The sequence below is a fragment of the Cupressus sempervirens genome, chromosome 9, assembly GCF_028749045.1.
Source record: "Cupressus sempervirens isolate cs-2001-9-10 chromosome 9, ASM2874904v1, whole genome shotgun sequence".
Lineage (NCBI taxonomy): Eukaryota > Viridiplantae > Streptophyta > Pinopsida > Cupressales > Cupressaceae > Cupressus > Cupressus sempervirens.
In genome coordinates, this window is record NC_143126.1 from 767,255,980 (window position 1) to 767,270,765 (window position 14,786).

The 14,786-nt window shown below is 39.2% G+C and overlaps 1 protein-coding gene across 1 annotated transcript; it reads left to right on the plus strand.

The window, feature by feature from the left end:
- Positions 1–9,786: 9,786 nt before the first annotated feature.
- LOC149540942 (uncharacterized) lies at positions 9,787–14,327 on the plus strand. Its single transcript, XM_089802757.1, has 2 exons — positions 9,787–11,774; positions 12,494–14,327. Exons 1-2 carry the CDS (start codon positions 9,787–9,789, stop codon positions 14,325–14,327), a joined length of 3,822 nt encoding a protein of 1,273 aa, XP_089658883.1.
- Positions 14,328–14,786: the final 459 nt, after the last annotated feature.

Sequence of the window (14,786 nt, forward strand, 5' to 3'; positions counted from 1 at the left end):
GAAACCTATCCTATGGTTTGCAATACTCCCTGGATTGCTGACACCTATCTGCTCACAAAACACATTTATGATGAGCTTAGGCAGTATCACTTTGCAGCCAATCGCCAGCTTCTCACAGACTCTTTAATAAGCAAGTACCCCTATCGTGAAGTTGATCTTGAGATATCTGCTGCAATAGGTCCTATAGGCACATATGCCTCATCCTATGAATGGCCTATAGAATTCCTTAGCAACACTCACATTCCTAATCAACATACAAGTCAATATCATTTCCGCTCAAGGATTGATGAGTTCTTTTTAGGCCTTTACCCACATGCACATAGTCAGCAGCCATTGACAACCAATTATGGTTATTTGTTTCATCTTCAGTTCTTATCCAGAACACCAATGCCAATCTCTCATAGAATATTTGCAGATTACGGTCTTTCTAGTCCTCAACCTGACACCATTGAACTAAGGACATTATCTTCCTTTGTGCAAGAATGAAAACTAGTTTGGTTGTTCACACAGTTTGAAACAATTCCAGAAAACCGCACGCCAGATATAAGTCTATCTACTGCATTCATCTGTGTCACACGATGTATTCTCTAGAAAGAAGATTCCATCGAAGACCGTCTAGAACAGCTAGAGGAAGAATGAAGACCTGCTTCACTCAATACTGAAGACGAAGACTACATGAATTGGAAAACTAGTTCCCCTCATAGTCGTGGATCTTAAACCTATCAAGTGAGGTTGTCACTTGACGAAGGCATCTCAACCTTTGTGAGCCAATCTGAGACATGGCTGTCAACCATGGTAAAACTGACACCTATCGAGTTAACCTTCTCGTTTCAAAAAAATACTGTTGTAATAAAGTTGTTGGTGTGTTCTTATCCCATATCACTGTTCACCTCCTTTCCCTTAGTGGAGGTCTTGTTTGGGATTCTTTTCTACCAAAAGTCCTTTCCACGTGTCCACCTCCTATGGTCGGACTTGAAGCAATTGTAAACTAAAGCTAAATCTCTCCATCTATATAAGGATGAGCTTCCTTCACTCTTAGGCAGAGGTTATCTAGTTAAGAGTTGGTCTAGAAGTCTTAGGTCCTTAAGAAGTGTCAAGTTTGAAGCAATCATTCTGGCATAGAGAGTATGCTCTCTTCTCTTTGAGAAGATCAGAAATCAGACTGTCAAGATGAGTGTGTGATGCCTTATGTGAAATTGTAATAAGCTTCCGCATATGATCAATATATATATATATATAGAGCATTCATCTTTCACATCACAGCTCTAGTAAAAGTTGGTATCAGAGCCTAGTTCTTTCTTGTTATATTCTTTGTTTGATCTTCACAATTGTTTAAGTGTCTCTCGTGATTCTGTCTGGTCTCCAGCGTGAAGTAAGTCCTCGTGTTGAAGCCGTGTAAAGGCGTAAAGAGGCAGGGAAGGTAGCGCACTTTCGACCAACATACATAATAGAGATCGAGATGACCGATCCAACCGATCGACAATTTGCAGATCAAACATCAGAATTAGTAAGTTTGAACTCCGTCTTTGACTCCATTCAAGATATTAATGTTGAAGAAGATGTTGTACAGTCTGAAGCTTATTCTATGCCTAATGAACGTTTTAAGTTGCCTGTAAAGAAGTGGAATGAAATCTATAGTGATTTAGGATTGTTAGCGTATAAGTCCAAAACCATGAAAGGGCATGCGTTCTAGATCCAGGCTTCATATTTAAGTACTGAGTTCCAAATTGGAACATTAATACTTCATCTAGATGGTCATCCTATGAATTGTGAACAAGATGCAATATATTGATATTGATATTCGGAAGCTTATGAAATATTCACAATATACATCACGCGCTCATATGCACAGTAGGACTAAATCAGTTCTTGACAGTCTGATTTCTGATCTTCTCAAAGAGAAGAGAGCATACTCTCTATGTCAAAATGATTTCTTCAAACTAAACAAGACAATCCTCTAAGACTTGACCTAGACTCAACAATTTCTTAGCTATTTTTACCTCTGCCTAAGACTAAAGGAAGCTCATCCTTATATAGATGGAGAGACTTATCCTTAGTTTACAATTGCTTCAAGTCCGACCATAGGAGGTGGACACGTGGAAAGTACTTTTGGCAGAAAGGAATCCCAAACAGGACCTCCACTACAGAAAATGAGGTGAATAGTAATTTGGGACGAGAATACACCGACAAACTTTATTACAAAGCATCTTTTTGAAGCGAGAAGGTTAACTCGACAGGTGTCAGTTTTACCATGGTTGACAGCCATGTCTCAGATTGGTTCACAAAGGTTGAAATGCCTTCGTTAAGTGACAACCCCACTTGATAGGTTTAATACCCATGACTGCGAGGTGAACTGGTTTCCCAATTCATGTAGTCTTTGTTTTCAGTGCTGGGTGATGCAGGTCTTCGTTCTTCCTCTAGCTGTTCTAGACGATTTTCAGTGGAGTCCTCTTTCCAAAGAATGCATTGAGTGACACGGATAAAAGCAGTGGAAAGACTAACGTCTGGCGTTCGATTTTCTGGAACTGTCTGGAACTGTGTTAACAACCAAACTGACTTTCGGTCTTGAACAAAAGAAGATAATGTCCTTAATTCAATTGTATCCGGTTGAGGACGAGATGGACCATAATCTTCAAAAATTCCATTAGAGATTGGAGTTGGTGTTCTGGAGAGAAACTGAAGATGAAACGAATAACCATAATTAGTGGTTATTGGATGTTGGCTATGTGAATGAGGATAGAGGCCTAAGAAAAACTCATCAATCCATTATCGGTACTGATATTGGGTATGATGTTGATTTGGAATGTGAGTATTACTAAGAAACTCTATAGGCCATTCATAGGTTGAGGCATATGTGTCAATAGGGCCTATTGCAGCAGATATTATAGGGTCAGCTTCACGACAAAGATATTTGGCTATCAAGGATTCTGTTAGAAGCTGGCGATTGGCTGCAAAATGATATTGCCTAGGTTCATCATAAATGTGTTTTGTGAGCTGATAGTTGTTAGCATTCCAGGGAGTATTACAAACCATAGGATAGGTTCCTTTTCTTTCCATGATCATTCTCACATGTTGTTGATGAATTGGTTCTGGTATAGGTTCAGGAACAGGAGGCTCAAAGCAGACTTGCACATACTGATTCTCTTGTGGAAGACGTATCAAATTTTGATTGCGATGATCTTCAGCTAGACGACCATGGTCTTCTTCAATTCTCATTCGGATTTGATCTTGATGAACCTATTGGTTAGACATCTCAGGATGAAAATAAATACTATTATACAAATTAGTAACAATGTCGAGAAGTGTCTGAGCTATAGGATTTTCTCTTGGGCGGATATATGCGTCATATTCTTGTTCTTCAGTGAGAGCATTGACATGATATCCTTCACGACTAAGAAAGTCAGCAAGGACATTCTTGACACCTTCCACATATTCTGTTTCAAAATCAAAAGTATCGAGGAATTGTTCCCATATCAATAGGCGACCTCGAGCAACCTTGTGTTTGGACTCCTTCCTAAAGAAACTGGATAAGTGACGCAAATCACTTCTGAGTAAGAAGGATTTATCTCCAATAAAGAGCTGAAATTTAGTAAAAGCATTGATAACGGCTAAAAACTCTTTATCAGTACTGTGGTAATTAAGTTCAGAACCTTTAAAGGCACCTGACTCATACCTGACCACTTCTTCTTTAATTTTACCTTCATGTTCAACTTGTTCGAGCAAGACAGCACCCCAGGCTTCATTGCTTGCATCTGTCTGGACAATCTATTTACTAGAACCGGGAATTCGTAATGGCGGGAGCCGCTAACACTGATTTTTAATCTGTTGAACAATGTGATCATGCTTTTCTGTCCATGGAGGAGCATTCTTTCTCAGGAGCTTGTTTAACTCTTTTTGGGCTTTTGCAATCTTCTGATAATAACCTGCAATATAATTTACAAGACCAAAAAATCGTTGCAAAGACTTCTTGTCTTTTACTTCAACTTTGTTGATTGCAAAAAGCAGATGATTTTGTGGATACAAGCACCCATTGGGCTTAATCCGTGTACCAATAAAGATAAGACTTTCAGTGCACCAGTGTAACTTGGTAGGATTGAGGCACAAACCATGACTTTGACAGATATTAAAAAATTGACGTAGATGACTCATATGACTAGTATAGTCTTGGCTAAAAATGAGGATGTCATCTATGTATGGCTGGATAAACTTGGAATATGGGAAAAAAATCCTATTCATATGACTCTGGAATATGGATGGAGCAGTCTTGATGCCAAATGGAAAAACATTCCATTCATACAAACCTTGTGGGACTGAGAAGGCTGTTTTATACCTTTCTTAATTTTTTACAGAGATTTGCCAAAATTCTTTTGTCAGATCAAACTTGCTAAAGATATTACAACCTTGGATACGCTGTCAAATATATTCTTTGCTTGGCAAAGGATGCTGGTTATTTTCTAAGTAGACGTTCAATGACTTATAATTCACAACTAATCTTTTCTCAGCAAGTTCATTACCATTTTCATCCTTCTTTGAAACATACATAACATGGCATGAAAAAGGGCTTTTACTAGGACGAATGATATTTTTTGCTAGAAGTTCAGTAATATCTTTCTCATAGAGTGTTTGTTCTTCTTTTGACAGGATGAAATAATTGGCTTTGCTTTTAGGAACCATCGCATGGGCATTCTCATCTTTCTTGAGAGGAAGGACACATTTCATATGGCATTCATATTTGGTCAAATCTTTTGTTAACACAGTGGCTTCAAAATCGACTTTGATTGTTGCTAAATCCCCTCGGGTCAAAAGAGATTGCGTGGCTAACCAGACACGTGAATTTGGAGGAATGGGCTTACCAGGCTGTGGAAATGATAATTTTGGGGCATAGGCATGAAATTCATTTATCTGAGGGACCCGACCAAACTGAAAATCTATATAGGTTCCTTGATGTCCAACGGTATAGGGAGACCATTGTTGGAGGGTTTGGTTGCCTATGATGCAGTCATACTATTCTATAAGAAATTGTAGAAAGGTAACCATACAATTTTGAGTACCAAATTGCAAGGGGATGTGTGCTTGAAAGCGAATGGGATTATTGGAGTGAGTCAGAGAGTGAATACTAGTCTGTGTTGGAATCCAACAATCAGTAGGAAAAGCTTCTTTCCTGGCCAGAGTACAATTGGCACTAGAATCTAACAGAGCACACAACTGATATGCTTTTAATCTCGAAAGCTTGACAGAGAGTAGATATGCTGGACAAGGATTATGCATACCTTTTTGATAACCGAAGGCTTTCTTGGATGCAGTATCTTCTGGTTGTGTCTGTAGATAAGACACATCTGCTTCTTCATAATGTTCTGCAAGAGGTTCTTCTGTTGTTTGTTTAACTTCAAGAAGAAGTTTGTCAAAAGCACTAAGAGAACTCGAACTGCTTTCATACTCCATTAGTTCACGTTGAACTTGACTGATTTCTTTCAGAACATCAGCTTTAGCCTGATAGAGAAAGGCAAGGCGCTGAGAGAGCCATTCTTTTCTGGACGCTTTAGCAAAGGCTTGTTGTCCTTGTGGGTTATGGGCATACCCATGAGGAGCTAATACATTTCCAGGAGCATCTTCATCATAAAGTGGCAAGATTTCTTCTTGCTATTGTAACATGATTCTGTTACGCTGATCTTCAAGAGCAGCTAACTTCTTTTTGACTTTTTCAAATTGATGAGGAGTGAGGAAATCTTTGTTTCTTTTGAGTAACTGATTACTTCTGACTTGAATTCTTTCAAGTTCTTGCTCTGGAGTTAACTTTAACCAATTGGGGATGATTTGAGTAAGAGACCGATGGTGGTCTATGAATCGGTCAGAACGATTATACATATTACAATAAAATGATACTTCTGACAGATCACTTTCACTTGGAGAGAAGTATTGTTTAGGTTCTTCTTCAGAGGCATGTTCCTTGTCAGATATTCTTAAATGCATTACTTGCATTATTTCTTCTTCACTATCTGAGGAACAATCTTCAATACAAAGGTCATCTGAATCTGACCCTTCTGAAACTATTGTAACAGGTTCATTGAGCATATTGACTAATTGCAAGGTGCAGACACACTTTCTTTTCTTCTGATGATCAGGACATTTGTTGGCGTAGTGATCTCCTTTGCAGATATAACAGACTGGCTTAAAATCCATTTTTCTAACCTTTTCCTTCTTTCTTAGAAATACCTTTTTTCTTTTAAACTTCTTATTTCTAGGAAAAGATCTACTATAGTCCTTATTTGATTTATAGGACTTGTATGACTTATGCTTTTTTTTATGCTTGTCATAGCCATATGAAGTAGATTGGCAATGATAGAGACCAGCTTTGAGGTATGGTAAAACTTCCTTTTTCTTTTTCCAATTTTGCTTCTCTGTACATAAGTCACTGTTAATTTCTTTGATGAACTGACAAAGTTGTGGAAATGTTACATCATTTATAGACATCTCTGGAGTGTTCATTAAACTAAAGAGAATCTTCTCTCTATAGTAGGATTTTAACTGCAAAGGGAAGCCATCAAGAAAAGTGTTATACATCCAGACATTGTTATTAGTCTGGCCTGATCTGTAGAAATTTGTGTACTGATCACTACAGTACTCATCTAGCTTGCTCATGTCACAGATTCTATTTTCTTTGAACTTTTTGAGGCTGCACGCTGTTCATTGTCATGCTGACCAACAAACATGCGGTAGAGTGCACTACTGACTGTAGTAACACTAGCATTGATCAAATCATCTTTATAGTCTGTAGGCAGACTATCCCAGGCACTTCTTGCAATGCCGGTTAAGGCATTCAAACCTTTTCTTATTGCCTGATCTGGTGTCATGTTTGCAGCATAGATGGCGTTGTCCATCCATGTTCTGAGTGCATCTAATGTGGCTTTATTTTTTACTGGATCATAAGTATCCAAGTTAATGTATGGGGGTACATTTTCATTGAAAACATATAACTGATCATATGGATCTTGCGATACCATATTGACATGTTTCCATGTACCAGTTGCAGGATCAAACTCTTGCAGCTTTGGAGGAGGTACATGCAAAACTAAAGCTTTACCAGTATGAAGAGAGCATAAACGCTGATGGTCAGCCTGTGAGCTAGGGAAATTGCTAGGTGATCGAGTAGGGGTTGAACTACTTGGTGGTAAAGAGCTTAGTTTATCTATTATCACATTCTCAACTTCATCCTTTATAGACGTCAGGGTTTGATGGATATTTTGTGTATCTGCTAGTTGCTGAGAGCGAACTTGAGTAGTAGTATGTTCTATGGTTGAGATTTTCTTTGCAATGGTTTGCGTTGTGGTTGTAAGCATTTGGGCTATACTAGAGATTTGGTGAGTGGTTGCAGACAAAGAGGACAAACAATTGACACTATCCGTCCACCACGTTTCGCTAGTTTGACGAAAACTCTGATAATTTTGATGCAAACTGGTAATGTCAGATTGCATTTGGGTGGCAAATTGCTGAGATAAACGGGACTCAAGAGCTTGTAGTGAAGCAATAATAGTATGAAAATTAGTATTGGTGCTGGCAGTGGCTTGTTGAGCAGCTAATTCCATTTGAACTAACTTTTGCATTTGGTTCTGCTGTACTAACAAGGCTTTTTGAATGCAGAGATTAGCATAGTTAAGCATCTTGATTTGTGTGGGAGCGTTGGGTTGACCAGAGGCGATCACATGCCGAGGCCAGTAGGGAATACTATATTTATCATGAGTATATTGCAACAAGAAGTCATGAAAGGTAAGGACTTCTAGGTTTTGCAATTTGTCCCTATCAAATGTGGTCTATTGACCGGAAAGTAACATTCTAACAAATCTAGGACGAACAAAAGAGCAATTTGTACATTGCATTTCACCATTGTCGAGTTCCATAAACTGAGGATGTTCACAGGGAGTTGATAATGGGTTTGACACTAAGCTAACAGGTGAATGTTGTGGAGGTGTAGCGGTGCAGAGCACTCCTTGGGAACATTCCTTCTTCATCATCTTGGCATTGGAGGACAAAGCATGGCTGATAGAATAGGTGGTATCAACTCTACATCATATGTAGACATTTTTCCATCTGCAATCTAATCATGGTCTATGAAGATCTTCTTTGCAATGTAATTGGAGTGTTTCCTTCAAGGAGGCTTGAAGCTAGTTTGAGTTTAAAATAGGATTTTAATAAACATTTACCCACTTGTAAAGGTACATAGTCCTATTTGGTAGTTTATAAACCAAGGACTCATGTGACCTATAGGGCTAATAGTATTAGGTGTTTTGAATAAGTCTTATATAGCCTTAAAAGGCTCTAGGCATGTCTAAGATTAGGTTAGGAATGTTTTAAAGTAGTTTGGAAGCAAAAAGTTGCTTATCGGCAAGATGCAACAAAAGTTGCTGTCAACTTTTCAAAAGTTGCTCAGCAACAATTAGCAACTTTTGCAAATAATGGTTAAATCAGTTAGAAACCGATCCCAAGGTGGTTGATCGGTATAGGCATGGTATTTAAGTCATATTCCACCTTCCCAAAAGAAGAGAGGGAAATTGTAAGGATTTTGATTGCATTAATACAAAAAACTCTCAGTTTTCGTGGTAAAATCTCTGGTTTTTGAATTCTGCACATGCTGTACGGAAGAGTATCTGCAAACAAATGCGTGGATTCGAAACCTTGGTGTGTTAGCAAACTTTTGCAAGTGGTTTGAAGTTTTTTGGTGAAGGGAGTCGATAGTTATTGCATTTTGTTCTCAAACAGCCACCAAACCCTCCCTTTAGCAAGGGTTTTGTGCAAATGGGCAAATAGAGTGCACCTATTTGACCTCAGGGGCACAAAACCCAATGAATTTGCAAGCTTACATGTTGTTCTTTCATTCTCTAGAATTAGGATCAATTTCAATGGTGAGAGCACATTTTGCATGCAAGCCCTAGTTCAAGTCTAGGTGTTGGTTTGAACTAGGATTTAGTAACTGTATGGAAATCAGAAGGAATTTGATTGAATAAATTGCAACCAAGGGCAGAAGTTGTTGAGATAAACATTCCTTGAGGTCGCCCAATCATTTTTTTCCATCCATGAACCCATTTCCGTACTGCTCCTTTGTAAACCAAGCCTAATTGGGCCCATTAGGTCTGTGTGCATAGGAGAGGTTCTGTAGTGCAGGAGTGGATTGGGAATTTGATTTTTGGGGGATTGATAGAGTGGGATAAAGGGTATCTGAAACCCTAATTTGTTTGACAAGTTGTTTGGAGAATTTTGGATTTGTTGCAGGAAAACAGGGTATGGAGACCTAGTAGGACAACTAGGTGAGTTGTGGATTTTGGTGTTGCAGAAGTTGGAGAACCCAAATTGTGGGTTATTTGCAGTGTGGGGGAACATTTGGAGGTGTCCCAATCATTGTCTTGTGTTGTGGAGTGCTAGAAGTTGCAGAAGCACTAAAAGGCCTAAATCAGGGATTTAGTCCCTAAAGGCAAATTGGAGACAAAGCTGGATTGAGCCTTCCAAGCATTGGGAGATTGTCCAAACCTTGGAGAAAGGGTTGTTGCAGAGCTTGGTGGATCCTTAAAGTGATCATAGACTTGGAGAGTAAAATTGTGGGTTGTGTAAGTCCTAAGGACAACTTAGGCCAAATTTGGTTATTCCGCTTGCCACTCTGCATCAGGTGGTATCAGAGCAGCAGGAAGACCTTGGTGAGTGGTTTGTTCATCAAAAATTTCGGATGGAGAAGATGGAGAGAGGGAGATCCCATTGAGGATCACCAATATTGAACTAGCCAAGTTGGTGAAAGAACAAATGGCTGAAAGTAGGGCAGTCAGGGAAGAGAATAGAAACATGAGGAGAGAGCTTGAAAAGCTCCAAGGCAAATTGAGAAAGGGTAATGATTATGAGTCAGAAGGAGAAGAAGTTGAGAGAGATACTTATGGAAGTGAGATTCCATTGGAGCAAAGACCACTTCTTCAAGCTTTGGAGAGAGTGGGTGCAAAAGGGGGTGACATCCCTATGTTTTATGGCCGGTTGAATCCAGATGAGTGCCTGGATTGGATAGAGGCACTAGACAATCACTTTGAATGTGATTATATCCCTACTAGTCAAATTGTGAAGATTGCCAAAGCCAAGTTGAAGGGGCCAGCCCTTACTTGGTGGAACTTTGTTCAAAATGAAAGGTTGGATGAGGGCAAGGAACCCATTTCAACATGGAAAAGGATGAAGGTTGAAGTGAAGAAGCAATTTGTACCGGAAGATTATGAAGTCCTCATAAATCAAAGACTACAAAACCTAAAGCAAAGGGACATGGATGTGAGTGGTTACACTCAAGAATTCCATAACTTGACCCTAAGAGCAAAGGTAAATGAATCAAGCAAACAAAAGTTGGCAAGGTATGTTAATGGCTTAAAGTTTAGCATACAAGATGAACTTACATTGATCAATTTAGAATCTGTCCACCAATGTTTCAATCTTGCATTAAAAATAGAAGAAAAATTGAAGAGGAGAAGTGAAAATAATAGGGGAAGAGGAAGTAATTCATTTAGAGGTAGAGGGGGCAGATTTCAAGGTAGAAATAATGCTGAAACCAGGAACCATGAACCAGACACCAGTCAAAGAGGCTCCTTTAGGGGTAGGAGACCCAATAGGAACCAAGGAGGAGGCAATGGGAGAGGAAGAGGAGGTCAAGTGTTCACAGGCAGATGTTTTACATGTAACCAAACCGGGCATCAGTCATTCAGGTGTCCTCAAAAAGGTGGAGAATCCAGTAAACCTGTGGATAGGAGAATCAATCTGTTGCAAGAAGAAGAGGATGGGCAAAGCATCTCATCCTATCACACCACAACCTCCAGACCTGCTAATGCTGAACATGGAGAGTGCCTCATGATGCAAAGGACACTTTTGAAGGTACCACAACCTGCAGATCCACCACAGAGAAGATCATTATTCAGGACAAATTGCAAGGTAAAAGGAAAGGTATGCAAGTTGATAGTTGATTCAGGTTCAACAGATAATATAGCCTCTAGAGAAATGGTTAACAAGTTAAAATTGCAAACAATTCCTCACCCTTATCCATATAAGGCTTCATGGTTAACAAAGGACAATCATACCTTAGTGAATGAGCAGGTTTGGGTTGAATTCACATTGGTTGAATATGTTGACAGAATTTTATGTGATGTGACTAATATGGATGCATGCCACCTCTTGCTTGGGAGGCCATGGCAATATGATGTCAATGCAAAACATGATGGGCATACAAATGTGTACACTATTGTGAAAGATGGAGTCAAGTACACAATGAATCCACTACCGAATGATGGCAAGATGGACCATATGGTAAGTAGTATTGCATTGGTTGGTGAAAAGGAATTTTTGCAGTCCTTAAAAGTGAAAGATACTCCTTGTTTTGCAATTGTGACTAAACCTAAGAATGATGTGTCAAACAAAGTAATATTGGATCATGGTTTAAGTGAAGTGGAACCTAGAGAGGTTAGGGAATTGTTAAACAAATACCATGGGATTGTGGCAGGTAGTTCACCTTCTACTTTACCACCAAAAAGGGAAATCAGTCATTGTATAGACCTAATACCAGGGGCTACACTACCCAATAAGGCTGCCTATAAGTTAACCCCGGAACAAAATGAAGAGATAGCTAGACAAATTGAGGATTTGTTGTCTAAAGGCTTGATTAGGAAAAGTGTTAGCCCATGTGCAGTCCCTGCTGTGTTAGCACCAAAGAAAGAGGGCACTTGGAGGCTGTGTGTGGATTCAAGGGCTATAAACAAGATAACAATAAGGTATAGGTTTCCCATGCCTAGGATGGAAGACCTTCTTGATTGCCTAGGAGGGGCAAAGTTTTATTCTAAGATAGACTTGAAAAGTGGATACCATCAAATCAGGGTAAGAGAAGGGGATGAGTGGAAAACAGCCTTTAAAACCAATGAGGGACTCTATGAATGGCTTGTCATGCCATTTGGATTGTCAAATGCACCAAGCACCTTTATGAGGCTCATGAATGAGGTCCTCAAACCCTTTCTCAACAAGTTTGTGGTTGTATACTTAGATGATATCCTAATTTTCAGTAAGGATAAAGAAGAACACCTAAAACACATAGATCTTGTATTGCAAAGACTTCATGAGGAAGAATTGAAAATAAACCTTGAAAAGTGCACCTTTGTTAAACAAGAATTGATTTTTCTTGGATTTGTCATTTCTAAGGATTGTTTGAAGATGGACCCCACTAAAATTGAGGCTATCATGCATTGGCCTACACCCACAAGTCCAAGTGAAGTGAAGAGTTTCCATGGTCTATGCAACTTTTATAGGAAATTTATTAAGAATTTTAGTGGAATCTCTGCTCCGATGATTACACAATAAAAGGTGGAAAGAAATGTAATTTTGTGTGGACACAAGCAGCCCAAGAGGCATTTGAACTCCTAAAACAAAGAATTGCCCAAGGACCTATTTTAACATTTCCTGATTTTAACAAAGCGTTTACAGTTGAATGTGATGCCAGCACCAAAGCTATTGGAGGGGTACTAAGTCAAGAGGGCAGACCAATTGCCTTTTTCAGTGAGAAATTAAATGAGGCTAAACAGAAGTATTCAGTCTATGATTTAGAGTTATATGCAATGGTGCAATCTTTGAAGAGATGGAGGCATTACTTACTTCCTAAAGAATTCATTGTTTTCACTGATAACCAGGCTTTAAGTTTCTTGAACAGGCAGGATAAATTGAACCAGAGGCATATCAAATGGATGGAGTTTATGCAGTCATATACCTTCTCCATTAAGCACAAGAAGGGGGTCATCAACAAGGTTGCTGATGCCTTGAGTAGGAGGAACCTCATGATCCAATCAATTGACCTTGAAAGTGTGGGTATTGATGCCATGAAGGACATGTACCCTCAAGATGAAGATTTTAAAGAGATCTACAAGGTTTGCCAAGACATGGGAGATAGATACCATTCTGATTTTGCAGACTATTTGATTCAAGAGGGCTTATTGTTCAAAGGAGGGCAACTATGTGTACCAAGGGGTTCATATAGAGAAAATATAATTAAGGAGAAGCATTGTGGAGGTATGTCAGGTCACTTTGGTTTAGACAAGACCTTGGAACAGGTAAAAAGATTTTACCATTGGCCCAAATTGCAATCTGATGTTAGGAAGTTTGTAGATAGTTGCATAATCTGTCAAAAAGCAAAGGGTCATGCTTCAAATGCAGGTTTATACACTCCATTACCCATTCCTTGCAAGCCATGGGATTCAATAAGTATGGACTTTGTCTTGGGTTTGCCAAAAACAAGGGCAGGAAATGACAGTGTATTTGTTGTTGTTGACAGATTTTCTAAAATGGCTCACTTCATTCCTTGCAGAACCACACATGATGCCTCTCATATTGCAGGGCTTTTCTTTAAGGAGGTTGTAAGACTACATGGTCTTCCTAGATCTATTGTTTCAGACAGAGACTCCAAGTTCCTTGGCCATTTTTGGAGGACACTATGGAAAAGGCTTGGAACTAATTTGAACTTCTCATCTGCTTATCACCCACAGTCTAATGGGCAAACAGAGGTCACAAATAGATCATTGGGGAACTTGCTAAGATGTCTCTCACAACAGCATGGAGGATCATGGGACTCTATCCTACCACAAGCCGAATATGCCTATAATGATTCAGTCAATAGAAGCACTGGATTGACACCATTTCAGATTGTCTACGGGGAGAATCCAAGAGGTGTATTAGAACTAAGAGACATCAGTCACCTTGATAGAAAGAGTGCCCAAGCACAAGACTTTGCCCAAGTGATGAAGGACATTCAGCAGCAGGTGAAGGACAGGTTGGAAAGGACTGCAGACAAATACAAAAATCAGGCCAATAAGAAAAGAAGAGACCTCCAATTCAAGGTAGGTGACTTAGTGATGGTGCACCTTAAAAAGGAAAGATTGCCTAATGGGAAATATACCAAATTGATGATGAAGAAGGTAGGGCCATTCAGAATTTTGCAAAGATGTGGCAACAATGCATACAAAATTGAACTACCTCTAGATGTTGGTCTTTCCCCAATATTTAATGTATCCGATTTATATGCATATAAAGAACCTACTGACATTTGTGATGCAGGTACAGATTTAGACAATAAAGGTGATGATTCTCAATTGCCCAAAGCACATAAACCTCAGATTGAATGTATCCTTGATAAGAAGGTGACTAAACAAACTAGGAGGGCAACATACTATGCATACCTGGTCAAATGGACTGGGTTACCTGCTGAAGATGCCACATGGATGACAAAGGCTGAAATAGAGAAGGCAAGTTTTGTTTTTGACACTATCCCAACTCAAGGGACTTGAGTTTTTTTCAGAGAGGGGTAGTATGGTGCAGAGCACTCCTTGGGAACATTCCTTCTTCATCATCTTGGCATTGGAGGACAAAGCATGGCTGATAGAATAGGTGGTATCAACTCTACATCATATGTAGACATTTTTCCATCTGCAATCTAATCATGGTCTATGAATATCTTCTTTGCAATGTAATTGGAGTGTTTCCTTCAAGGAGGCTTGAAGCTAGTTTGAGTTTAAAATAGGATTTTAATAAACATTTACCCACTTGTAAAGGTACATAGTCCTATTTGGTAGTTTATAAACCAAGGACTCATGTGACCTATAGGGCTAATAGCATTAGGTGTTTTGAATAAGTCTTATATAGCCTTAAAAGGCTCTAGGCATGTCTAATATTAGGTTAGGAATGTTTTAAAGCAGTTTGGAAGCAAAAAGTTGCTTATCGGCAAGATGCAACAAAAGTTGCTGTCA